The following is a 26,940-nucleotide window of genomic DNA, read 5'->3' on the forward strand; positions in this document are numbered from 1 at the left end:
CCTCCTGCTGGTGTGGGTTTGGGGACTTGAGTGGAGCTGTAGGAGTCAAATAATCTCCAGCTTTTATCAGATTCAGCTGTGGTTTCTTTGGCAACACAGTTCTGTCAAAAAACTAGAAGCTTCTGCTCTCTTGGCTTCTAATCAGTTCTGCTGTGGTAATCACAGCCGAAGATCCAGCCTAGACACATCTTAATTCTTAGCCCTGAAGTGTTTGGTCTGTTATTTCCTGGCTTCTGGGCTTAGCCTCGCCCCCTCACCCCCCAATTTAATGTGCTTACCTGGAGCTTCCCTTGAAGCCACCTGAAACAGTAAGTTGGATGGGAAGGCAGGACTCTTAATTTGACTTTTGCCTTTGAGCTCTCTGTATTTGGCAGAGAACCTCTTCTGAGGGTCAGTAGTAGAACTCGGAAAGGTGGAGCAGAGATTCGATTATTAGAAAGGTTAGTACCACAGTCTTCCCTGCTGCTGAGGCAGACTCTTGAGATCCCCCAAGATGGGGATTCTTGTTGACTTGGATTGTTAGCTACAGGCTGGGTCTTCGTTTTCTTTCTTTCCTTTTTTTTTTTTTTTTTTTTTTTAAATAGAGACAGAATCTCGCTTTGTTGCCCAGGCTGGAATGCAGTGGGGCAGTGGTACAATCTTAGCTTACTGCTGTTTTGAACTCTTGGGCTCAAACAGTCCTCTTGCTTCAGCCTCCCAAGTAGCTAGGACTATAAGTGCAAACCACCATGCCCAGCTAACTTTTTTTTTTTTTTTTCAGATTTTGGAATTTTTGCATTATATCCTTAGTGGCTGAGCATCCCTAATTCGAAAATCCAGTATCTGAAGTGCATTTCTTTTGAGTGTCATGTTGTTGCTCAGGAAGTTTTGGATGTTGGAGCATTTTGCATTTCAGGTTTTCAGATTAGGGTGACTCCACCTGTTATCACTATTTTCAGTCCCTCTATAGGTTGGCTTTGCAGTGTTAACAAATGTACTTACATTTCTTCCATAAGCTATAGGCAATGTCTCCCGATGCCCCATTTTGTAAAATGAAGCCCTTTTTATCCTCTCCTCTCCACTTTCACTTCCCATCTTCTGGCAAAGACTAGTTGAAAAATAGTCCTCTGTGAATGTTGTGACCTCTGACCCTCCAGGAAAGAACTGGGTCTTGGATGAAGATTCACCCTCTGGGTCAGACAGGAAGGCGGAATACTGCCTTTGTGTCCTAATTGAAAGCTGCCTCATTGTGATGGGGAGAGTACTGCATGCACAGGGCATCTGCAGTAGCAGATCATGGTCTAGAGTAGCATTTCCCACACCATGTGCCTCAGAAGACTGGTCCAGCAAGATACCCTGCTGCAAACAAAAGGGTTCATGAATAACTAAACTCGGGAAACCCCGCATACTTTATCACTGCCTCTGCCTTTGGAGATTTACAATGCACACCAACTGGGAAGGCTCTGATACGTCCTGCAGCAAAGAGACTTATTTAGGCTATTGTTTCCCATTCATATTTGACCATGGTACTCCTTTTCATTTGATACTAATATGCCCATGAGATCACTATACTTTGCGAGTCACTGCTCTGGGGAAATGGTGGCCATGGTGAGGGTGCTTTGCATCTCAGGGAAGCCCCATGATGGAGAACCTAGGGGGTCAGAGGCAGTACTTGTATGTTCAGACCAGCATCCAGTGTGAGAAGAGTCTGTTTCTGGGGCTAGGGTCCACCATCACCCTGGGGCTTAACGATGAGAGGCCTACTCCCGAGAGGGATTTTTCCAGATGACCAGGCTTAGGAGGGGACTGTGGGCCGGGCTCCAGACCTTCTATACTGGCATCTTAGGGGCTTAAGAGCAGGAATTGAGGCAGAAGTGAGTATCCCAGCTGTGGCGCCCAGGCAGAGGAGAATCCACTATAATCAATGCTGAGCTCTAGAGCTGATTAAGTGCCACCAAAGGCTGGGTTAGGTGCTGAGCCTGTAGATGGTGGGGAGCAGATGGCTCTGGCTCTGAGGGTGGAGTCTGGAAACTGGGTGCACTGGCCTGTGAGGTGAAATTCTCCCTCTGCCCTGCCACAGGGATTTAGATATACAGGAGCTGGACAAGAGAGTTAATAAGGAACTAAAAATACATTTTTTGTCTTTTTTTGAGATGGAGTCTCACCCTGTCACCTGGGCTGGAGTGCCGTGGCTCGATCTCGGCTCACTGCAACCTCCGCCTCCCGGGTTCAAGCGATCCTTGTGCCTCAACCTCTGAGTAGCTGGGATTACAGGCATGCACTACCACGCCTGGCTAATTTTTGTAATTTTATTTATTTATTTAGGTATTTATTTATTTTTGAAATGGAGTTTCGCTCTTGTTGCCCAGGCTGGAGTGCAATAGCGCAATCTCGGCTCACTACAACCTCTGCCTCCTGGGTTCAAGTGATTCTCCTGCCTCAGCCTCCCGAGTAGCTGGGATTACAGGCATGCGCCACCACGCCCGGCTTATTTTGTATTTTTAGTAGAGACAGGGTTTCTCCATGTTGGTCAGGCTGGTCTCAAACTCCCAACCTCAGGTGATCCCCCTGCCTTGGCCTCCCGAAGTGCTGGGATTACGGGTGTGAACCACTGTGCCTGGCCTAATTTTTGTATTTTTAGTAGAGACAGGGTTTTGCCGTGTTGGCCAGGCTGGTCTTGAATCCCTGACCTCAGTGATCCACCCGCCGTGGCCTCCCAAAGTGTTGGGATTATAGGCATGAGCCACTGCGCCTGGCCTAAAAATACATTTACTGAGTGCCTACCGTGTGCTAGATGCTGGGGATGCAACCATGAAAACACAGCCAAGGTCTCAGGCCTCAAGGAGCTTACAGTCCAGTGGGAGATGAATTGTAAGAAGCTAACACACAGATGCATGTCACCCACTGCAGTATGAGTGCTCAAAGGATAAATGTAGGTCAGGTGGGGAGGGCAGGTAGGAGAGTACAAGATGAGAGGATTTGATCTCATCAGGGGAAGTTTCTCTGAGGCAGTGAAACTTGAGCCTCCTCCGTAAGGAATAGTGGACCAAGAAGTGAAGGACCACACACACATATCTAGCCGGGGGGAGCAGCATGTACAAAGGCCTGGGGGTGGGCTGAGGCTGGGGACAGGGCAGGGTCAGGCCACCCAGCGCCATGCAGGCTACTGCCAAGAGTTTGCTTTCACCGGCGAGTGAAGGGAAGACGTTGGAGGGCTTCCACCTGGGAGTATCCCCTGTTTTGGCCACTATATGGCCTGGGGGGCTGGGCCTGTGAGGTTCCAGATGTCAACTGAGTAGGACAGGAAGACACTTCAGGAATCTGAAGGGATTTGGGAAGTGACCAAGGTTTTCTCTTCCCATCTGTTGCTACTATCTTCCTGAAGTCTTGAGTTTCACAATTTTCATGCAGTTTCTTCTTGGTTGTGCAACTCTGACAGTTTCTAACTTTGGGTTTGGCATCTCGGCCAGAGTCATTTCCTTCCTGGAGCTGGGCTCTCATTGAGTGGAAAATTTGGGGCTGCTATGTAAAATGAAACAGAAGAGAATGAACCCTTCCTCTCCGGAAGGGGCCGGGCTGTGCCAGGTCCAGACAGGGCTTGTGTGTCTGCTCTCTTGGAAGGCTGCCCCGCCTCCGCCCCTTTCCAGCTGCTAGGGCACAACAGAACATGCCTACATCCAGACCCTGCCCACTGCAGACTTGCCACTGGAGGTGACACTGTTTTGGGCCAAAACCACAGGCCAGGGGTCAGAGCACCTGGGTTCTAGTAATAGCTTGTATTTAGCACCTGATATGTGCCAGGTAAGCATCTTTTCTCACAACTCTTATTATCCCTATTTTATAGAAGAGGAAACTGAGGCTCAGAGATTAAGTAATTTCCCAAGGCCACATAGCCCATAGTGATGAGGCCAACATGGGAATTCAGGTCTGCCTGACCTTACCCCCCCTTCTTGGTAGGTTACTGGATTGCATCATCACTTGCCCCATCTGGAAAATGGGTAAAGACATTGCCCTATCTACTTTTCTTGTAGACTGGGAAGGTTCAAAGCATACGAGATGGTGAGGTTTTCTTTTTTTCTTTTTTTTTTTTTTTGTGAGACAGAGTCTCACTCTGTTGTCCAGGCTGAAGTGCAGTGGCATGAGCTTGGCTCACCGCAACCTCTGCCTCGTGGACTCAAGCAATTATCCTGCCTCAGCCTCCCGAGTAGCTGGGACTACTGGCGCCCACCACCACGCCCAGCTACAGGTTTTCTTAAAGTTAATTGCTGAGTGGCTAAGGACAGGTCACTTGACCTTTTCCTTCCATGCATTCGTTATTCCATTGGAGAAAAGCAAGGCTTTAATCACCGTTGGTCTCGAGAGTGGTGTTAGAATGAACAGAGTGTGGAATGCCTCTAAGCCAGTCCCCAGTGTTTCAGAGACGAAGGGTAAGAGCTAGGGTGCAGTGAACCATCCTTTATTGAACTCCTGCTAGATGCTTAGCTCTTACAACTAGTCTCCTCCAGTTGCAAGTTTTGGACACATACTCAGATGACGCATTAGCCAGGATAGGCTCGGTTATGCTGCAGTATCAGATAAACCTTGAAATCTAGTTCCTCAATGCAACAAATATTGATTTCCCACTCACCTGAAGTCCAGTAAGGGTCATGCAGCCTCCTGCATTCTTGTAGCCAGCTATGTCATCTAGAACATGTGGCTTCCAAAGTCACTGTGGCTGGGGAAGAGAGGGATGGAAGAGGCTCACTAGCTGTTAAGTGCTTTGTCCAGGAAGTGATAGATAGCATCTTCACTTAAAATCCACTGGCTAGGCCGAGCGCGGTGGCTCACGCCTGTAATCCCAGCACTTTGGGAGGCCGAGGTCGGCGGATCACAAGGTCAGGAGATTGAGACCATCCTGGCTAACATGGTGATACCCCGTCTCTACTAAAAATAAAAAAAAATTAGCCGGGCGTGGTGGCGGGTGCCTGTAGTCCCAGCTACTCAAGAGGCTGAGGCAGGAGAATTGCTTGAACCCGGGAGGCGGAGCTTGCAGTGAGCCGAGATCGCGCCACTGCACTCCAGCCTGGGCAACAGAGCGAGAATCTGTCTCAAAAAAAAAAAAAAAAAAAAAATCCACTGGCTAGAACCAGTCATGACGCCCAGCCTAATTGCTAAGGAGGCAGGAGTATGAGACAGAGCAGATGGTTATTTGGTAAGTACTCTCTCAGCTACAGGTTACCTCAGTTCCAGGGCGCTTACAGTAAGGTTCTGCCTAACTGTGGCCTACAAGGCCCTGCATGGTCTACCTTTGCCCGGCTCTTCAACCTCACCTCTACCACTTTCCCCCTCAGTCATTCCCCTCAGCCACTACGGCCATCCTTCACTTGCGGGGATATGCCAAGTGTTTGCTGCCTAAGGACCTTTGCACACGTGTTCCCTCTCCTTGGAATGCTGTCTCTCCCCAGCTTCCCTACATTCTTCCATGCTAGTCCTTTTCATCCTCTGGGTGTCTGCATATGTGGCCCCTTCTCATGGCAGCTTTTCCTGGCCAGCCTATGGAAGTAGGTCCATCAGGCACCCCTCCCTCGAGTTTGTTTTCAGCATAGAGCTCCTCCCAGTTTATAATTAGATGTCTTTTATTTAACTAGCTTAATGTCAGTATTATGGCAGTTTTGATAAAGGATTCCCTATTCCCTAACACAAAATGAATGAATGAATGAATGAGAAAGAATGAGTCATTTCAGCAGCAGGTGGAGTACAAGTTCACTGGAGAACCAGGGATCGCACAATTAGGAAGGCAGGCTGTGCTCTCAGGTTTGCCTCATTTCAGGTCTAGCTTGAGTTGGGAGTTTGTGTGTGTGTGTGTGTCTGTTGTGTGTTGTGTGTGACTGTGTATGGCCTGGAGGGCCAAACCCAGGGATTAGGAGGGAAAGGAAAAGAGAGGGCGCGGAAAGCTGTGTTTGTCCCTGATAGAGCCAGCTGGCACGAGGGTGCTTTAGTTACAGCTGAATCACTTTTGTTTGTTCTGGAAGGGATCTATTCGGGCCACATGAGTCAGCTTAAGAACAAATTACTGTGTAGTTTGACGGGCGTGAAGGGTTGGGGGGAGTTTCCAGAGTGTGCTCACCCAGGAAAGACCTTGTTGCCAGCTCTGAGTCCCCTCTGCTCCAACAGCTCCTGGATTTGCCACCGTGTGAAATGTTCTCACGCAGCTAGTGTGACGGCCCAGGCCCCGTCAGCCAAAGGCCCAGCACCCATAAACATCCTTTAATCCTTTCTCCCGAAGGAAGTGGGGCATAAACAAGCACATAATAAATAAATCTGCATTCTAGGCTTCGCTTTCTTCAGATATAAGACAACTACCTTATACTTGGTAGCAATTATCCCCCAGAGCTGTTACCTGAATTAAATAGGCCACAGATATGGGAAAGAACTTAGGAAAAAAAGCCTGACCTAGAGTTAGAGTGGTCATTATAATAACAGTAGTAGGAGGCCAAGGCGGATGGATCACCTGAGGTCAGGAGTTCGAGACCAGCCTGGCCAATATGGCAAAACCCCGTCTCTACTAAAAATACAAAAATTAGCCAGGCTTGATGGTGTGTGCCTGTAATCCCAGCTACTCGGGAGGGTGAGGTAGGACAATCGCTTGAACCCAGGAGGCAGAAGTTGTAATGAGCAGAGATCGTGCCACTGTACTCCAGCCTGGGCAACAGAGCGAGACTACAGCAAATGATGGTAGTTTAGATCTGCTGGGTGTTAATTTTTTTATCCTCACGGCTGGTCTCGGGGTCGGGGGTCCACTTCCACATCTCATTTTTCGGATGAGGAAGCCAAGGCTTAGGAGGGTCCCCCTGCTGGTGAGCCTGACTGCAGGACACACTCCAGACTGCTGGGAGTTCATTTGCCTTCCGTGGCATCAGTGATTCATGCTCATTAGGAAGAGCACAGGCATTCCGAAAACAAATCAGAGAGAAAAAGAAATCATGCCTGGCAACCAGCTCTGGTGAACCATGACAGGGGCACAGAGAAGCGCTTCTGCCCCTCCCCCATTTCCTCCTTGTATCTGGGACTCAGCCCTAATCACTGTGGGTTCTCAGCCTCAGCAAGGCAGCTTTCAAAGATATCCAGATTCCAGGCTGGGTGCAATGGCTCACACCTGTAATCCCAGAACTTTGGGAGGCCAAGGCAGGTAGATTGCTTGAGCCCAGGAGTTTGAGATCAGCTTGCGCAATATGGCAAAACCCTGTCTCTACCAAAAAAAACAAAAACAAAAACAAAATTAGCGTGGCGTGGTGGCGTGCTCCTGTAGTCTCAGCTACTTGGGAGGCTGAGGTGGGAGGATTGCTTGAACTTGGGAGGTAGAGGCTGCAGTGAGCTATGGTTGCACCAGTGCACTCTAGCCTGGGTCACAGAGCAAGACTCTGCCTCAAAAACAAAAACAAAAAATCCAGACTCTGTCTGAGAACCGCCATGTCAACCTTCTGGTGCCTGTGGCCACCTAAGCTATAGATTAGCTGTTCCTTCCGTCACCTGCATCCCCTTCCCATCCCTGGGGGTCCCAGCAGGGAGAACCCTGGGCTGCCCACCTCCAGTGTGTGACTGAAGCTGGCTGCCAATGGCGTGGGCACAGGCCCCCACCTCCCCTGCTGCTGGGCTCCTATGTTACTTTGCTCTCATGGCCACTGTACCTCTCGGGACTGTGCACCAAGTTGCTGCCCACGTAGAATCGGTTTCCATTAGAGTGTTTAAAATGTTAAAAATAGCCTTCCACCCTAAATGCTTCCTTCGGAGGCCCGAGTTGGGAATCAGAGGTTCTTTTCTATCTGCACCTTTCTGGCAGAACTGAAGGAGGGTGGCTGTTTGCACAGTGTTGCGGGCCCTTGCCCTGGGCCAGCCACTTCACATTTGTCATCATGGAGCCCTGGGACGGCCCTGGGAGGTGTGGGGTTATTATTCTGACTCCACAGGAGAGGCGCATGAAGCTCAGAGGGTTAGGAGGTCTATGCCTGGACGTGAAGCTGGAATCGCAGAGCTTGGGTCTGGTTCAAGCCAGAGCCGACGCTTCCCCACGCTTACTCTTGTGATCCTAGTTCTACTCTTTGATCACAGTCTGTGTTTTTGGATCTCATGATCCTGCAGAATCAACTTTATGTGTGGAATTCTCTTGAGAATTTAATCCTGGGAGGAAAGAGTGCTGTCTTGGAAGCCTGAGGCTGCCCCTGTCTATCTGTGATAAGAAGTCCCTGAGCAGCTCACTCCTGAGCCTTGGCCTTGGCAGACAGGAAGCTCAGTGCGAGAGTTAAAGCTTGTCACAGCCCTTTCTTGTAGGCATTTGGCCTCCTTTGCCTCATCCTGCCTTTGGTATTCTATTTTTATTTCACTAGCTCTCTGGTGTGCCAGCCTGAATGAGTGGGCGTTGCGTCTTTCTAGCTAGCAGGGAGCAGGTTTGGAGGGATGAGGACAGAGGCCATTTTCTCCATCTTCATGTTTGGACAGTGGGACAGGCATGCATGGGCCTGCCCATCCACCCAGCTCAGACCATGCCGGCAGCTCCAGGGTGGAGATGAGGGAGGTTCATGTTTATACGCACCATTTATTGCTTGAATTTTAAAGACATCTAAAAACTCAAAGCTTGCGAAGATGGGGGTTTCACAGGAAACCAAAACTTCTTGTTGGGGCTGACGTGGGGCTCTGTTGGCTTACATCCGTGGCTGGCGTGACCTGGTGCCTCTTGTGTGGGAGGGTGGATGTTAGTCCCAAGTGTACTGACAGGTCTGGTCACAGGTAGCCCTGCCGACACCGCCCCTCCCCATCTGTTCCTCACTCCTGCTCACTTCCAAGTGCCCTGTGGTGCCAGGTGGGGCCACCACATGTCACTGCAGAAGGAACAAGAAAAAGAAAGAGAAAAGCTGGACTCTCTTTAGGATGAAAACATAATGACATTTTTTATCTTCCCCACGGGTGGAGCCCACAGAGGTCGGCCACAAATGGGTTGGTGGCCTTGATGTTCCTGCCAAATGTGTTTTGACAGAGAGGCAAAGATTTGTGCTGAACAAAACATCCTGAATAGGACACTGGACTGGGAGCAGTGGCTCAGGCCTGTAATCCCAGCGCTTTGGGAGGACAAGGTGGGAGGATCACTGGAGCCTAGGAGTTTGAGACCAGGCTGGGCAACATAGTGAGATGCTGTCTCTACACAAAATTAAAAATTAGCTGGGCGTGGTGTTGCCTGTAATCCCAGCGGCATGGGAGGCTAAGTGAGGAGGATAGCTTGAGCTCAGGAGTTTGAGGCTGCAGTGAGCTGTGATCACACCACTGCATAGCCTGGGTGACAGAGCAACACCCTGTCTCAAAAAAAAAAAAGGAACAGGACACTGAAGTTAAGTAAGGCTGTAAGTATCACCCTCATCCCCCTTTTACTGATGAGAACAATGAGGCTCAGCCAGGCAGGCCTCCAACAAGGAGAAGGTGCCTCATTTGCTGGGGTCATGGGCGGTTCTGGGTGTAGGTGAGACCTTTAGGGAGCATTTTATACTGTTGCGGGCCTGGCCTCTGCAGGAGGTCACTGTTGGGAAGTGACTTCAGCGAGCCCAGCCAGCCCTGAGCCAGGGGAGCCACTGCTGCCCTTTTGACACAGATGTCACAAGGATGACAAGCCTTTCCAGGAGCATAAGCCCCACTTGAGGCAGTTTGAGGAGGGAGGGTGGAGGGAGAGAGGCAGTCTCTCCCTGCCAGAGAGGGGAGGCTGGGAAAGATGAGGACTGGGAGTGGCAGGGGGGAGCCTTCCAAGGGAGCACAGGCAGAGCTTTCACTTCTGTGCACCCTGGGAGTGACAGCTCTGTTCCAGACCCGCGCTTGAATCAGCACTCACCCCGGCATTGTTCATTGTCATTCTGTACAAGGGACTGGTTTTCTGTTGTTGTTGTTTTTTGAGACAGAGTCTTGCTCTATTGCCTAGGCTGGAGTGCAGTGGCACAATCTTAGCACACTGCAGCCTCTGCCTCCCAGGTTCAAGCGATTCTCCTGCTTCAGCCTCCTGAGTAGCTGGGACTACAGGTGTGCACCACCACGCCTGGCTAATTTTTGTATTTTTAGTAGAGATGGGGTTTTGCCATGTTGGCCAGGCTGGTCCAGAACTCCTGACCACAGGTGATCTACCCGCCTTGGCCTCCCAAAGTGCTGGGATTATAGGCGTGAACCACTATGCCCGGCCTAGGGACTGTTTATTCTCCTCCTGGGCCTGTGGAAGGCAGTGGGATGCCATGAGGCAGACAGTGATCCTGTGATTCCTGCAGGCAAGGCCCTTGTTGGAAAGAAACTGGCTTCTAGACTCTGAGTTTCAGCCACAAAGGCCTTGGCCTGATGGCAATCAGGATGGGGGGGCGTGGCCTATCGAACCACTGAAGTGCCCGTGGAGCCCAGGTGGGGAGAGAAGTGCATGTTCTCTGGGTGCCCTTACGTCAGTGGTTCTGGGAGGAGACCCCGCCTTCCTGCCTCAGTGCTGCCTGCCTCCCTGTTTCCCTTGGGAAGGTCTTGTTCCCCACTCAGCCTCAGCTTCCTGACTTGAGATCTCCAGGGTTGTGGGGAGGGTGCTTGAATTGAACGTATCAATACACAACGTGGACATTCGTTGGTGAAAAACAGAAGTGAGGTGGATCTGAATCTCATGAAGGGCTGATTCATCGTCTGCTCACTGGAGCCAGAGGGGTCCCCAGGGCAAACGCTACTCACACTAGCTTGGAAGACTCAGTTCTCGTCATTACTTTAGCTAGCTTGCTAACTGATTTTTTTTAAAAGAAGTATACTTTACTGTGTAAATAATGCATAATGATTTTGTTGACAAATTCTATGATATGAATAAATCACAAAGAAAAAAACCCCACAATATAAAACAGGCCAGGCGTGGTGGCTCACGTCTGTAATCCCAGCACTTTGGGAGGCCGAGGCAGGTTGATCACTTGAGGTCAGGCGTTCAAGACCAGCCTGGCCAACATGGTGAAACCCCATCTCTACTAAAAATACAGAAAAAAAAATTAGCTGGATGTGGTGTTGCACACCTGTAATCCCAGCTACTCAGGAGGCTGAGGCAGGAGAATCGCTTGAATCCAGGAGGCAGAGGTTGCAGTGAGCCGAGATTCCGCCACTGTACTCCAGCCTGGGCAACAGAGTAAGACTCTGTCTCAAAAAAAAGAAAAAGAAAAAGAAAACTAAAAGACTCTCATCCTACTCTTCTTATCCTCAATATGAGGACTATTTAAGAGATAACCAATATTTTAAGACTACAACCACCACAGAAATAAAGGTCCCATATTTTGAGCTAAGTAGTGTCTCCATTAGTCTTCATAAAAGTTGTCCAAAGGAGGGCCGGGCATGGTGGCTCACGCCTGTAATCCCAGCACTTTGGGAGGCTGAGGAGGGCGGATCATGAGGTCAGGAGATCGAGACCATCCTGGCTAACACGCTGAAACCCTGTCTCTACTAAAAATACAAAAAATTAGCCGGGTGTGGTGGCGGGCGCCTGTAGTCCCAGCTACTCGGGAGGCTGAGGCAGAAGAATGGCGTGAACCTGGGAGGCGGAGCTTGTAGTGAGCCAAGATTGTGCCACTGCACTCTAGCCTGGGCGACAGAGTGAGACTCCGTCTCAAAAAAAAAAAAAAAAAAAATTGTATTTAAAATGTCAGTGACAGTAAAGAAAACACAAGGAAGAAGCCACTTAGGCCGGGCGCGGTGGCTCACGCCTGTAATCCCAGCACTTTGGGAGGCTGAGGAGGGCGGATCATGACATCAGGAGATCGAGACCATCCTGGCTAACACGGTGAAACCCTGTCTCTACTAAAAATAGAAAAAATTAGCCGGGCGTGCTGGTGGGTGCCTGTAGTCCCAGCTACATGGGAGGCTGAGGCAGGAGAACGGCGTGAGCCCGAGAGTCGGAGCTTGCAGTGAGCCGAGATCACACCACTGCACTCCAGCCTGGGCGACAGAGCGAGACTCCGTCTCAGAAAACAAAACAAAACGAAACAAAACAAAACAAAAATTTATTTAAAATGTCAGTGACTGTAAAGAAAACACAAGGACGAAGCCACTCATCACCCCCCGACATTCAGCCTTGTTGTTATTTTTGTGCATTCCCGATGTCTCCCCAACTCCTCCCACCCTGGGGAAGTCAGTGATCACCCCTTTGTTCCTGTTTGTCTGGGGATTGGGGCGTCTGCCCCTGGGGGAATTGGGGCTGGTGGTGGCAGTGATGGCAGTGGTGTTTCAATAGTTCTGCCCTAGCTAGGTGGGAGACAGTGAAACCAGTCCCAGGTTTGACTGTTGTTGGCTGTTTTACTTGACACAAGTCATTTCACTTATCTGAGCCTCAATATGCTCAAAAATAAAATGCAGATAAACCTATGAACTACCAGAGATTGCTGTGAAAATTAAATAAATATGCATCGTGCCATACCAGTGTGGTGCTATGCAAATTTAGGTCCTATTATTTTAGGTCAAAAGCTTGGGTTTGAAAAGCGAGGTCCCAGGGTAACAACTGGTTTTGTTTAGAGAGGCACAGTTCACCAGTTCAAAGAAATGTTGCTGGAGATGTTTTGTCCCAGCCCTACCTGGGACGTCTGTTGTGACATCCCCTGTGTCATGCTTTATGTCATGCTCTGTGTGACATCAAGCGAGTCAGTAGCCTTTCCTGGGACTTCAGTGCCCCAGTGTTTGTCATTCTCAAACATGAGCCTATCCCAAACCACCAGAGAATGAGGGACTTGAATGCAGGGCTATAGAATCGGGTTTTATCTGGGAGGCACTGGGGAGACAGAAAGATTCCGGCTAAGGAGTGTGGACATTATCTAGGCAATGGGGAGCCCCATAAAGGCTTCAAGCAGGGAAGTGACGAGGCCAGATGTATACTTTGGTAAGAGGTAGCCTGGCAAGGGTGTGGAGGCTGCCTGAGCTGGCGGCAGGGCCCAGCCAGAAGGGATAAGATCAGGGCCCAGTGGAGGAGGGGAGAGGAAGCTGTTTCACAGAGCAGCTCTGAGAAGCTGGCTGGAAGCTGAGGTTGACACACCCTCGAAGCACCTTTGGGGTTTCCCAAGTTGATGTAAAAAGGAAATGATTACCCTCGAGAAGTCAGGGGAGTTCTTCGGCCAGTCCTGCGTGCCTTTGGCATGTGATCTTAGCAAGTCATTTAACCTGCGCAGGCCTCAGTTTCCTCATCTCTGAACAGGGATGAGAAGCAGAGATGTTGTGAGGATTCATGTCTGTGCAGCTGGGCCTGGGCCCGGTACAGCCCGTCCTCAGTGGCCATGGCTGCTGTTTTAGGATTCCCATCCATCAGGTGGGAAGGATGCGTGTGTCTCCACTGTGTGAAAGGGAGGTTGTAGGACAGCCAGAACTTTGATCCCTAGGGGCTGGAGTGGGAGCTTAGAGGGATGGTGTCTTTGACCCGCTCACGTGTTCAGGGAAACGTGCAGTCTACAGCGCCCGTCCCCATCTCTACTCTCTTTTCCCACATAACACCCCAGCGGGAGGCAAACGGACGCCATTATCACCTCCGTTTTATAGGTGAGGGAAGGGAGACCGAGAGGAGGAAGGTGACTTGTTGGAGGTCACACAGCTGGTTGGGTGGAAGCAGGTGTATGTGACTTAGCACGTCAGAGCTCCACCTTCACCAGGACTGCCATGTTCAGCCACTGCTCTTTTTTTTTTTTTTTTTTTTTTTTGAGACAGAGTCTTGCTCTGTCGCTCAGGCTGGAGTGTAGTGGTGCGATCTTGGCTCACTGCAAGCTCCGCCTCCCCGGTTCAAGTGATTCTCCTGCCTCAGCCTCCCAAGTAGCTGAGACTACAGCCGTGTGCCACCATGCCCGACTAATTTTTGTATTTTTAGTAGAGATGGGGTTTCACCATGTTGGCCAGGCTGGTCTCGAACTCCTGACCTCAGGCAGTCCACCCACCTCGGCCTCCCAAAGTGCTGGGATTACAGGTGTGAGCCACTGCGCCTGGTCTACCGCATTTTACAGATGGAGAGGCCGAGGCCAGAAAGGGAAAGACCCTCCCGCCCTGCAACACCATGCATTTGGGGCAGAGCCAGAATTAGAACCCAGGTCTCTGACTTCGAGACCCAGTCTCTCAGTGGCTACCCCACTTCATGGAATAGTAATAACTTTCTTTCCACCTTGTTTTCAGGGAAACCGGCTCCTGAAATCAGGTGTCCCATTCCAGCCTTCCCTGACTCTGTGAAGCCAGAAAAGCCTTTGGCAGCTTCTGTAAGGAAGGCTGAGGATGAACAGGAAGAGGGACAGCCTGTGAGGATGGCCACCTTTCCAGGCCCAGGTATTTTAAATTTAACTTTTTTACTTAAAGCACTTTTATTTAAGGAAATGAAGATATATCTATAAGGACATTCAGCTTAGCATATAAGAGCAAAAAATTGAGGCTGAGCATGGTGGCTCATGCCTATAATCCCAGCTCTGTGAGGCTGAGGCGGGAGGATGGCTTGAGCCCAGGAGTTTGAGACCAGCCTAGGCAACCTGGTGAGACCTTTTCTCTACAAAAAATTTTAAAAAAATTATCCAGGCATGGTGGCATGCACCTGGTAGTCCCAGCTATTCAGGAGGCTGAGGTAGGGGGATTGCTCGAGCCCAGGAGTGCAAGGCTGTGGTGAGCTATGATCACACCACTGCACTCCAGCCTGGGTGACAGAGCGAGACTCTTCCTAAAGAAAGCAAAAAATCTGGCAACAACAATGGGGGATAATAAAATTAATGTCAGACAGTCACAACAAAGTACTATCAACAATGATGTAGACGTGCATATGTACATGGAAACATACTGACAATATAGGGAGGTAGAAAAGTAGAAAAAATCAGGTAACAAAATGTATATAACATCTGTTACCATTTTTGTGAGCAGAAAAGAAATAGCTCGGTAATTGGAGGCTTTCTAGTGCCAGACACTATTCCAAGTACTGTACTTCAAAGATATTGACTCATTTAATCTTCAACTAACTATGAATTAGGTATGGTGATTATGCCCATTTCATGGATGAGAAAACTAAAGCACAGCGAGGTTAACCAACCTGGCTGAGGTCATGTACTGCCGGGTCCCTGTTTTCACCAGTGGTCTCCCGAGTCCCCAGCACAGGTTGGCCCTGCGTGCAGGCTCTGGACCGGATGTCTGAGCATTTCTCTGTCCATTCTCCATAGGCCCCGGCCCTCGCAGCCATGCAGTGGGGAATTGAGGGGTGCTTCCTGCCCACCACTTTCCTCCCCTCCATCAGTCACAGTCTGCTGAAGCCCGGAGAGGGAGAGCAGCTTGCTTAAGGTCACACAAATAGGAAGTAATGTCTGAGCTGTGTGATTTGAACACGCACATCCCTAAGCATCGTACTCACTGCTATCCCAAATCCTTTCCGACCACTTCAGATTTGTCTCCGTCACCTGTGCCCAGGCAAGGGCTCAGGGACAGTTTCCAAATGACAGAATGGCTCAGCCAGCAGATGACCTCCCTAGGGGAGCTGCTGCTCAGCCCAATCTCCATTCTCACCGCCTCACCCCTGGAGCCCTGCCTCACCTCCTGTCTCCTGCGGCCTCCTGAGTGGTGAGCCAGAGACCCCAAATCCACGTAATCTCAGTTCACTGTTGCCGTTTCTGAAGCCGGGGCAGCATCAGCTGAAAGGAACATGTTTTGTGGGCTTTTGTATTAGACAGACTCATATTTGAATCCTAGTGCTGCTGTTTTGTAGAATGACTTAGCCTTTGTACCTCAGTTTACTCATTTGTAAAATGAGGAGAATAATAGACCCTATTTCATCATGTTGTGGTAAGAAATCCTGCACCTGAGTGTTGCACCATGGAAGTGCTCATTAAATGTTATCTGATATTAGGAACATTCCAGACACTCCAGATAGGTTGAATCTAGAAAGTTAATTCTAGGCCAAGGAGTCTGGATTATTTCCTGTAGCTAAATATATATATTTTTAAGTGCAGACTTTTGATCAGCAATGAAAGATAAGGGGAAATGGTCCTGACCAAAGGGAAAATTAAAACAAAATAGGGAAATTGTAGGGGCGTGCTGGTCAGGATGGAAGAGGTAATAGGCATAGCAGTTCCTTCTGGTATTCTTTATCTAGGTTACTGTAAAGATAAACAAACATCACAGCCAGCCAGGTGCGGTGGCTCACGCCTGTAATTCCAGCACTTTGGAAGGCTGAGACGGGTGGATCACGAGGTCAGGAGATCAAGACCATCCTGGCTAACACGGTGAAACCCTGTCTCTATTAAAAATACAAAAAATTGGCCGGGCGTGGTGGCGGGTGCATGTAGTCCCAGCTACGCGGGAGGCTGAGGCAGGAGAATCACTGAAACCCAGGAGGCGGAGGTTGCAGTGAGCTGAGATCGTGCCACTGCATTCCAGCCTGGGTGACAGAGTGAGACTCTGTCTCAAAATAAAAATAAAAGTAAAATAAACGTCACATGTCTCTGTCAGCCTTTGCTGTTTACTTTCTTTCCTTTTTTTTTTTTTTTTTGAGATAGGCCTTGCTCTGTTGCCCAGGCTAGGTGACAGTGGCACAGTCATAGCTCACTGCAGCCTCAACTTCCCTGGCTGAAGCAATCCTCCCACTCAGCCTCTCAAGTAGCTGGGACTACAGGTGTACATCACTACGGCCGGCTAATTTTTTATTTTTGTAAAGACGGGGGTCTCATTATGTTGCCCAGGCTGGTCTCGAACTCCTGGGATCAAGCGATTCTCCCACCTTGGCCTCCCAAAGTGTTGGGATTACAGGCATGAGCCACTGCACAGAGCCCTATTTACTTACTTTCTTTTTTTGGCGGTGGGATGGAATCTCTGTCACCCAGGCTAGAGTGCAGTGGCACAATCTCGGCTCATTGCAACCTTTGCCTCCTGGGTTCAAGCGATCCTGCTGCCTCAGCCTCCTGAGTAGCTGGGACTATAGGCACGCACCACCATGTCTGACTGATTTTTGTATTTTTTGTAAAGATGGGGTTTCGCTGTGTTGCGCAGGCTGGTCTTGAACTCCTGGGCTCAAGCAATCCACCCGCCTTGGCCTCCCAAAGTGCTGGGATTACAGGCGTGAGCCACTGCACCCAGCCCCTATTTGCTTTCTTGATGGCACTTGGAGCAAATGTGCCCAGGCAGGTCAAGATGATAACTACAATTTGCAGGCAGAGACAGGAAGTTGATTGTCTATCTTTGCCTAAATTGAAAATAAGAAATCATTCATTTCATCAAACCACCCAAAGCTTGTCTTCTTTTGGGAAAACCCCAAGGTTCCACTGAGCCCCAGATTTCAAACTCATCAATTATCTTGAAGGATTTTGGTAGGAGTGAAGGATACTGAGCCCACATCTTGATCCCTGTGATACCCTGGCTCCCCCTTGCAGTAGGTGGGAAGGAAGTGGGAAGAGACATGGAGGAGGAAAATATGTTTGTTTGTTTTGTTTTTTTGAGACAGAGTCTCGCTCTATCACTAGGCTGGAGTGCAGTGGCGTGATCTCGGCTCACTGCAGCCTCTGCCTCCTGGGTTCAAATGATCCTCCTGCCTCAGCCTTCCGAGTAGCTGGCACTACAGGTGCGCGCCACCACGCCCAGCTAATTTTTTGTATTTTTAGTAGAGATGGGGTTTCACCATGTTGACCAGGATGGTCTTGATCTCTTGACCACCTGCCTCGGCCTCTCAAAGTGCTGGGATTACAGGCATGAGCCACCGCGCCTGGCTGAGGAGGAAAATATGTGAGCAGACGAGCCATGGATAGGCTATGAGCACCTCAGCAAAGCAGTCTCGAAGCTAGAATTCAGAAGGAAGGGTTTTGAGCAGCTGAAATAACTGTCACAAAGCCTTAGCTGTAGGAGAGGCCACTGGGCTATCAGTCAGAATCTGTTTACTTACTCTCCACATAGTTTCACCAGCCTTGGTAAAATACCAAGTACTGCATGTGTCACAGCCTGACCTTTGTGCTCTATAAACATCAGCTCTTTTTACCTGGACAAGGAACAGACCATTATTGCTCTTTTTACATTTGAGAAAGCTCAGATCAGTGAGGCACAGCTCATCTGAGGTCAGATCTTGAGTAGTGCTGGAGCCAGCGCTTGAGCCGAATTCTGTTTGATACTAATAAAGGAGATGGGGCAGCTGGGGGTAGACCCGCTGCCAGCATCAGGGCAGGACATAGAAGACCCCATGTCAGATACAGTGCCGCTGCTTCTGCAATTCTTGCACCTGCAAAGACACAGCTCGGCAGGACCAGAGGTGGTGCATTTTGCTTGAGAAAGCAGGCATATTAGCCTCAGTAGAATAGCAACAAAAAGGCCAAGGCAGTCGGATCACCTCAGGTCAGGAGTTCGAGACCAGCCTGGTCAACATGGTGAAACCTCATCTCTACTAAAAATATAAAAATTAGCTGGGCATGGTCTCAGGCGCCTGTAATCCCAGCTACTTGGGAGGCTGAGGTAGGAGAATTGCTTGAACCTGGGAGGCGGAGGTTGCAGTGAGCCGAGATCACGCCACTGCACTCCAGCTTGGGTGACAGAGAAAGACTCTGTTTCAAAAACAAAAACAAACAAAACAGAACAAAAAAGAAAAGCAAGAAAAAGAAAGCTTCTGGAAGCATTTCCATAGGAAATGGTTTGTTTTGTAGCTAAGTCCTGGCACTTGATCTGACCTCTGATTAGCTGTGCCTCACTCTTGGAAACAAGATTATGTAGAAGCCCCAAGCCCCATCCATCACTATCACCCAACAAGTATCCCATCTTGTTCATCTACTCTCCTGCCCCGTCTCCCTCCCCTCCCTTAGCCATTATTTTAAAACATTTTTATATGAAAAAATTACAAACATACAAAAGCCAAGAGCATAATGACCCTCCATGTCCCCATCAGCTGGCTTCAGTAATGATCCACCCATGGCCAACTTCTGATTAGTTTGTATGGAATCCAGGGAGATTTTCATATGCTTGATAGCAGGATAATTCCTTCTCATTCTCCTCTCTCTGCCCTTGGACATACAGTGGGGGCCTTTAAAGATTATGGTTGTGAGTTTCTCCTACCACAGATAACTACCCTAGACACAAGGAGCCAATCCGATTAGACCCCAGAGGAGGGGAGGGCTGGGTAGGGAGAGATGGAGAGTAATGGCTGGTGGGTCCTGTCTGATTTTCCAGACCAGAGTCCATTCCTTTTCCCCAAGACCACAGGGATAAATAAACCCAACTAATAGCCCTCATGTGTCGCAGGAGCAGGCCTCAGGGATTCCCCCAAACTGAGAGGCCTGGGGGAGCCTCCTGAGCAAACCCCAGGCATTAAGTCAGATAGGAAACTCGTGACTTGTGTGAGGCAAGCTCTGACCTCAGACTTACTGGGCACAGAAGGACCCTGTGTGCAGAGAGAGCCCTGCCCTGTGCCCAGGCCTGGCAGCAGGATGGAACTCAAGTCAGTCTGGAGCAGCGGTTCCCAGTGTGGGGCCCACACCTGCAGTGGTACACGGAACCTGGGTGTTAGCACAAATATAGATCATGTGTAGAAGAACTAGGGACTTCATGGATATTACTGTTTAACACAAGGCTGAATACATAACACTGGAATTAAAGTTGGTTGAAAGAAAACCGTCAGGTGACTCATAGTGAGATGGCACAGACATGGCCAAAAACTTGGAGACCGGATGAACATAACTGCAGTCTGAGGGATGCGGGCCAAGGGTACTGAGCTGAGGCCAAGAGAAGGCAGGGCAAGGGTGGAAGTGGCCATCATGGAGCAGCCTTTCTGCAGGCCGGGGGCCCTGTGCTGGCCAGCAGAGGCCTCCATTAGTCCAGGTCCTTGGTGAGAGGCAGATACCAAGACAGGATAGGATTTCATCAACAAGGCAGGATTTCATTAGGACAAATACTTGCAAGAAAATGCAGAGGGAGCTGGGCAAGGCTGGGAGAGCCTTGGGACCATGGTGCGCCATTTCCGAGGAAGGCTGGGTGGGCACTTGCTGGCCTGCCTTAGGTCTAAGGCAGACTCTCCAGGGTGTCCGTTGGCCATCACAGTCCTATCTGCCTAGTGTACCCTCTGCACACAGTGCCTGGGGAACAGCCCCTGGGAAGCATGGTCCGGATGCAGATGCAGGGATTGATTGGAGCCAGCCACAGCCAGGCCCGCAGATAGCCAGGCTCCCAGCAGCTGGGGGTCTCCAGCTCCAATTCTCCTGGCTGCTAGACTCACACAGCAGCAGGGCAAAGATCCCAGGAATGAGGCTGAGGGCAGCCCCTTGACAGGCTCCAGACCTTGTCTCAGGTGATTTCATGTTATCAGCTATCTGTGTGGGTTAATTGTTTAGCCAGGCTGATTTTACTTTCAGTCTCGTGAAATAAAATTTTTTGTTTTTTGTTTTTTGAGACTGAGTCTCGCTCTGTTGCCCAGGTTGGAGTGCAGTGGTATGATCTTGGCTCACTGCAACCTCTGCCTCCCAGGTTTAAGCAATTCTTGTGCCTCAGCCTCCTGAGTAGCTGGGCCTGCAGGCATGTGCCACCATGCCCGGCTAATTTTTGTATTTTTAGTAGAGACAGGGTTTCACCATGTTGACCAGACTGGTCTCGAACTCCTGACCTCAGGTGATCCACCTGCCTCAGCTTCCCAAAGCGCTGGGATTACAGGTGTGAGCCACTGTGCTGGCCAAAACAAATTTTTTTTTTTTGATACAGTCTCGCTCTGTCACCCAGGCTGGAGTGCAGTGGCACATCTCAGCTCACGGCAACCTTTGCCTCCCTGGTTCAAGCAATTCTCCTGCCTTAGCCTCCCAAGTAGCTGGGATTACAGGCACTCGCCATCATGCCAGGCTAATTTTTGTATTTTTGTAGAGATGGGGTTTTACCATGTTGGCCAGGCTGGTCTTAAATTCTTTTTGTTTGTTTGTTTGTTTGTTTTTTTGAAGTGGAGTCTCACTCTGTCACCCAGGCTGGAGTGCAGTGGCACAATCTTGGCTCATGGTCTTAAACTCTTAACCTCAGGTGATCCACCTGCCTCGGCCTCCCAAAGTGCTGGGATTACAAGCCTGAGCCACTGTGCCCAGGCCAAAATAAATTTTTTAATAGCCAAAGTTCCAGATGAGTCATTCCTTTCCTGATGTTGTAAGCCACAAATACCTGAAGCAGGTAGATTTATCCAGTAATCTTGGGGTCAAGCCCAGTTTCCTTTGGAAGGGTCAGGTCCCCAGTTATTCAGAAGCTGTCCTTGCCATGGGGCTTCCTAGGTATTTCCAGATGATGATGTTTGAAGCCTCTGGCCTTTGGCCAAGGCCTGCTTCTGTGCGGACCAGCCGCCATGGCCCACCTCACCCACAGTCTGTGCCTGCGCCCACCGAGGAGCCCCCCTACCAGATGGCCTCATTAGTCTTCAGATTAATCTTCACATGGGGCCTAGTGAAGAAATTTCACCCCCTTTAACCTCACGTTTAAGTGACCCTAAACTACTTGTCAAACATTCCATCTTATGAATCTTGTTCACTCACTAAGGGATTAGGGGCATAGACGTGGCCAAGCATGGTGGCTCACGCCTGTAATCCCAGCACTTTGAGAGGCTGAGGCAAGTGGATCACTTGAGGTCAGGAGTTCAAAACCAGCCTGGCCAACATGGTGAAACCCCGTCTCTAATAAAAATACAAAAATTAGCCGGCATCATGGCGCACGCCTATAGTCCCAGCTACTTCGTAGGCTGAGGCAGGAGAATTGCTTGAACCTGGGAGGGGGAGTTTGCAGTGAGCAGAGATTGTGCCACTGCACTCCAGCCTGGGTGACAGAGTGAGACTCTGTTTCCAAAAAAAAAAAAAAAAAAGAACATAGACACTGGAACCACTGACTATGTGCCCCATGTGAAGATTAATCTGAAGACTAATGAGGCCGTCTGGTAGGGGGGCTCCTCGGTGGGCGCAGGCACAGACTGTGGGTGAGGTGGGCCCTGGCGGCTGGTCTGCACAGAAGCAGGCCTTGGCCAAGGCCCTTGGAAAAGTTACTTAACTTCTCCATGCCTCATTTCACCATCTGCAAAGAGGCAATGAAAATGGTGCAGTGGTACCTTATCTCCTGATTGGCATGAGGATTAGACGAGTTAACGCACGGGAAGGATTTTTTTTGAGACAGGGTCTCATTCTGCCTCCTAGGCTAGAGTGCAGTGGTGTGATCATGGCTCAATATAGCCTTGACCTCTTGGGCACAAGTGATCCTCAGCCTCCCAAGTAGAGGGGACCACAGGTGTACACCACCATACCTGTCTATTTAAAAAAAATCTTTTGTAGGGCTGAGTGTGGTGGCTCATGCCTGTAATCCCAGCACTTTGGGAAGCCGAGGTGGGTGGATCATGAGTTCAGGAGATCAAGACCATCCTGGCTAACACAGTGAAACCCCATCTCTACTAAAAACACAAAAAATTAGCTGGGTGTGGTGGCGGGGACCTGTAGTCCCAGCTACTCGGGAGGCTGAGGCAGGAGAATGGCGTGAACCCAGGAGGCGGAGCTTGCAGTGAGCCGAGATTGCGCCACTGCACTCCAGCCTGGGCAACAGAGGGAGACTCTGTCTCAAAAAAAAAAAAAGAAAAAAAATCTTTTGTAGAAATGGGATCTTGTCATGTTGCCCAAGCTGATCTCAAACTCCTGGGCTGAAGCAATCCTTCTGCCTCAGCCTCCCAAAGTGCTGGTATTACAGACGTGAAGTATTTAGAACAGTGCCTGGCATGATGTTTGCTAACTCATGTACCTAGATGTTAACTTACTCCAGCCCCGGGACCTTCTACTGCCCCACCTCTGCATGGGCTGGTTCCACTGCCCCATATCTGCTTGTTGAAAACGTTTCTCCATATTTCAAGCCCAGGTCAGGTGCCACTTCCTCTGTGAACCCTCCTCATCTCCCAGCCTGTTATGGTCTCTCCTGCCTCTGACCTCGCCTTCCCGTGGGATGTATCCTCGGAGGATAGTTACTGCATCCCTGCCCCGGTGGAGGTTTCTGGAAGGCAGGCTTGGTAGCTAGTTCACCTCTGTGTCTTTTTCTGCTCTTTGAGTAGGAGGTGAGATAGTGCAGGGCCTAGAAGTCAAACAGATTTCCGTCTGAATTTCGGCTCTACCATCTACTGGCTGGGTGGTCCTGAGCACTGCGTCTACCTCCGGTGTCTCTGTGTCTCCACTTGTCAACTGGGATGATAAACAGGCCCCAGGTTGTAGGGGAGTCAGAGGCTTATCCTGAGGTGATGCTTGAGGAGTGTGTTGGTTGGCACATGGTGGGTGTCAGGAAGTGGCAGCAGCAAGTGTTTGGGGAGTGAACAGGAGACTGGCATGGTCTGAAGACTAGGCCAGGATCCCTCCTGTCTTCCTCCCCGAGGCTGCATCCTGACCCATAGTCCCTCCTTTCCAGGGTCCTCTCCAGCCGGAGCCCACCAGCCGGCCTTTCTCCAGCCTCCTGAAGAAGATGCCCCTCATTCCTTGAGAAGCGACCTCCCCACTTCGTCTGATTCAAAGGTAAATCCACTCCTCGGCTGCAGCCCCCAAGCCATGTCTCCCAGCATGTAGTTCCCTCTCAAAAATGCAATTTCTCTATCCCTTGAGACCAGTTTAAGGGTGGAGAGGAGAAAGGAAATTGCCATCAAATTACCCCAAGCTTCTAAGACTGTAAGTAGAGGAGGTCAATAATAGCGGGGAGAGGGAAGGAGGGCACTTCAGTGAATATACTTCCTGTTTTTTAATTTGTTATTATTATTATTTTTGAGACAGAGTCTCACTCTGCCGCCCAGGCTGGAGTGCAGTGGCACGATCTCGGGTCACTGCAACCTCCACTTCCTGGGTTCAAGTGATTCTCCTGCCTCAGCCTCCCAAGTAGCTGGGATTACAGGTGCATGTCACCATGCTCGGCTAATTTTTTGTATTTTTAGTAGAGACGGGGTCTCACCATGTTGGCCAGCTTGGTCTCGAACTCCTGACGTCAGGTGATCCACCTGCCTCGGCCTCCCAAAGTGCTTGGATTACAGGCATGAGCCACCGCACCCGGCCATTATTTTATTTTATTATTTTATTTTATTTTCGACCTGTGGTCTCAGCTACTTGGGAGGCTGAGGCGGGAGGATGGCTTCAGCCCAGGAGGCAGAAGTTGCAGTGAGCTGTGATCCTACCACCACATTCCACCCTGGGTGACAGAGTGAGACCCTGTCTCCAAAAATGTATGACCATATTGGTACGAAGATAAATAAAATCCAAGCAGGATTAAAAATGAGGACATTTCTTTGACTCTAAAAGTTCATTTATTTTCTTCTGATTTTAAAATAAATTAAAATGTTTTGATGGCCCCTAAAAGTGTTGTGAGCCTGAGACCCTTTTCATCCAGTGCCTGGGGGAGAAGCCAGCTTTGCATGAGTGTGGTTAATGAAGCTCTTCCATGTCCCAGGTGTGGTGTCACATGCCTATAGTCCTGGCTACTTGGGAGGCTGACGTGGGAGGATCGCTTGAGCCCAGGAGTTGGAGACCAGCCTAGGCAACATAGGGAGGCCCCATCTCTAAATTAATAAATAGATCAATCTTCCATGAAGGATAATCCCAACACTTTGGGAGGTTGGTATGGGAGGTTCACTTGAGCCCAGTACTTTGAGACCAACCTGGGCAACAGTGTGAGATCCTGTGTCTACAAAAAAGTTTTTTTTGTTTTTGTTTTTTTTTTGAGGCGTCTCGCTCCATTGCCCAGGCTGGAGTGCAGTGGCACGATCTTGGTCACTGTAACCTCTGCCTCCCAGGTTCAAGCTATTCTCCTGCCTCAGCCTCCTGAGTAGCTGGGATTACATGCACATGCCAGCATGTTTGGCTAATTTTTTTTTTGTATTTTTAGTGGAGACAGGGTTTCGCCATGTTGGCCAGGCTGGTCTTGAACTCCTGGCCTCATGTGATCTGCCCACCTCAGCATCCCAAAGTGCTGGGATTACAGGCATGAGCCACCGTGCCCCGCCAAAAAGTTTTTTTGAGGCAAAGTCTCCCTCTGTTGCCCAGGCTGTCTCGACTCACTGAAACCTCTGGTTCCCCAGTTTAAGCGATTCTCCTGCCTCAGCCTCCTGAGTATCCGGGATTATAGGTGTGTGCCGCCACCCTGGCTAATTTTCGTATTTTTAGTAGAGACATGGTTTCACCATGTTGCCCAAGCTGGTCTTGAACTCCTGGCCTCAGATGATCCGCCCGCCTTGGCCTCCCACAATGGTGAGATTACAGGCGTGAATCACTGTGCCTGGCCTCTACAAAAAAGTTAAAAAATTAGCCAGGCGTGGTGGCACACACCTGTAGTCCCAGCTACTTGGGGGCGCTGAGATGAAAGGGTCCCTTGAGCCTGGGAGGTTGAGGCTGCGTTGAGCTGACATCATGCCATTGCACTCCAGCCTTGGTGTCAAAGTGAGACCCTGTCTCAAAAAGAAATCAAAACTATGTGTGTGGCATGATACCAGTTTTGTTAAATAAATCCTAATATATCTAATTGGCCGGAAATACACTAACTTTAATAGCAGTTAAATGGATAATGGGGTTATGGATACTAATTTTCAAAAACTGTTAAAAGCATATGTAACTTTAAAAAATCGAAATTTAGGCCGGGCGCAGTGGCTCGTGCCTGTAATCCCAGCACTTTGGGAGGCCGAGTCGGGCGGATCACGAGGTCAGGAGATGGAGACCATCCTGGCTAACACGGCGAGGACCCCTCTCTACTAAAAAAATTACAAAAAATTAGCCGGACAGGGTGGTGGGTACCTGTAGTCCCAGCTACTCGGGAGACTGAGGCAGGAGAATGGCGTGAACCTGGGAGGCAGAGCTTGCAGTGAGCCGAGATCACACCACTGCACTCCAGCCTGGGTGACAGTATGAGACTCTGTCTCAAAAAAGAAAAAAAAAAATTACGTACATGTGTTTTAAAGAGAGAAGTTATTAAAAACGGAAGCAGAACTTCTTTTTATAGGCTTATATACACATGCAGTCTCTGGAATTCTGTTTAAAGCAAGCTTGTCTTACTTGCCCATGGGTCGTGTGCAGCCCAGGATGGCTTTGAATGTGGCCCAACACAAATTTGTAAAGTTTCTTAAAACATTATGAGTTTTTTTTGCAATTTTTTTTTTTTAAAGCTCATCAGCTATCATTAGTATTAGTGTATTTTATGTGTGGCCCAAGACAATTCTTCTTCTTCCAGTGTGGTCCAGGGAAGTCAAAAATTGGACACCCCTGGTTTGGTTATATGAACCTGTATCCTACTTCCCAGGAGTCTGGAACCCCAGTATCTATGCTGTGAATTAGACCAAGTGTGCTGAGCTCAGCCACTGAGCAGCTGTGGGACCTCACTTCAGCTGTTTTATTTCCTCAGTGCTCACTTCTGTAAACTGAAATAAAGGAAACATCAACCATGTGCCAGGAATACTCACATCTTAGTCTTCAAAATTACTCTTCAGGGTACTATTATTGTTACCTTCATTTTTGCTGATGGAAAAAATTGAGGCTCAGGGAGGTTAAGTAACTCACCCAAGGTCACAGAGCAAGATACAGATGGAGCTGGGATTTGAGCTTGGGCCTATCCATGTCCTTTTTTTTTTTTGAGACAGAGTCTCGCACTCCAGGCTGGAGTGCAGTGGCGCGATCTCGGCTCACTGCAAGCTCCGCCTCCTGGGTTCACCCCATTCTCCTGCCTCAGCCTTCTGAGTAGCTGGGACTACAGGCGCCCGCCACCACGCCTGGCTAATTTTTTTTGTATTTTTTAGTAGAGATGAGGTTTCACTGTGTTAGCCAGGATGGTCTCGATCTCCTGACCTCGTGATCCGCCCGCCTCGGCCTCCCAAAGTGCTGGGATTACAGGCGTGAGCCACCGTGCCCGGCCTATCCATGTCCTTTTTACAGTTTCCATTGGATAAGATGATCCCCTCCATCCCTCCATCTCTGGTGTTCCAAGGTCCCTTGAGGTAGCAGAGAAAACGAGATTCCATAGTAATCTCCATCTCTTCTC

General features: G+C 49.5%; 1 protein-coding gene across 3 annotated transcripts in view; it reads left to right on the forward strand.

The window, feature by feature from the left end:
• IRAK2 (interleukin 1 receptor associated kinase 2) overlaps positions 1-26,940 on the forward strand; it is a 78,807-nt gene that overhangs the window by 20,908 nt on the left and 30,959 nt on the right. For 2 of the 3 annotated variants that reach the window (XM_031009246.3, XM_063703636.1), the window contains 2 exons: positions 14,134-14,280; positions 23,344-23,447. In XM_031009246.3, the coding sequence (XP_030865106.2) occupies positions 14,134-14,280; positions 23,344-23,447 (251 nt within the window). The remainder of the gene's footprint in view (positions 1-14,133; positions 14,281-23,343; positions 23,448-26,940) is intronic. The other variant, XM_055382938.2, reaches the window with a different exon arrangement.

The sequence above is a fragment of the Gorilla gorilla genome, chromosome 2 (assembly GCF_029281585.2).
Source record: "Gorilla gorilla gorilla isolate KB3781 chromosome 2, NHGRI_mGorGor1-v2.1_pri, whole genome shotgun sequence".
In the NCBI taxonomy this organism is placed as follows: Eukaryota; Metazoa; Chordata; class Mammalia; order Primates; family Hominidae; genus Gorilla; species Gorilla gorilla.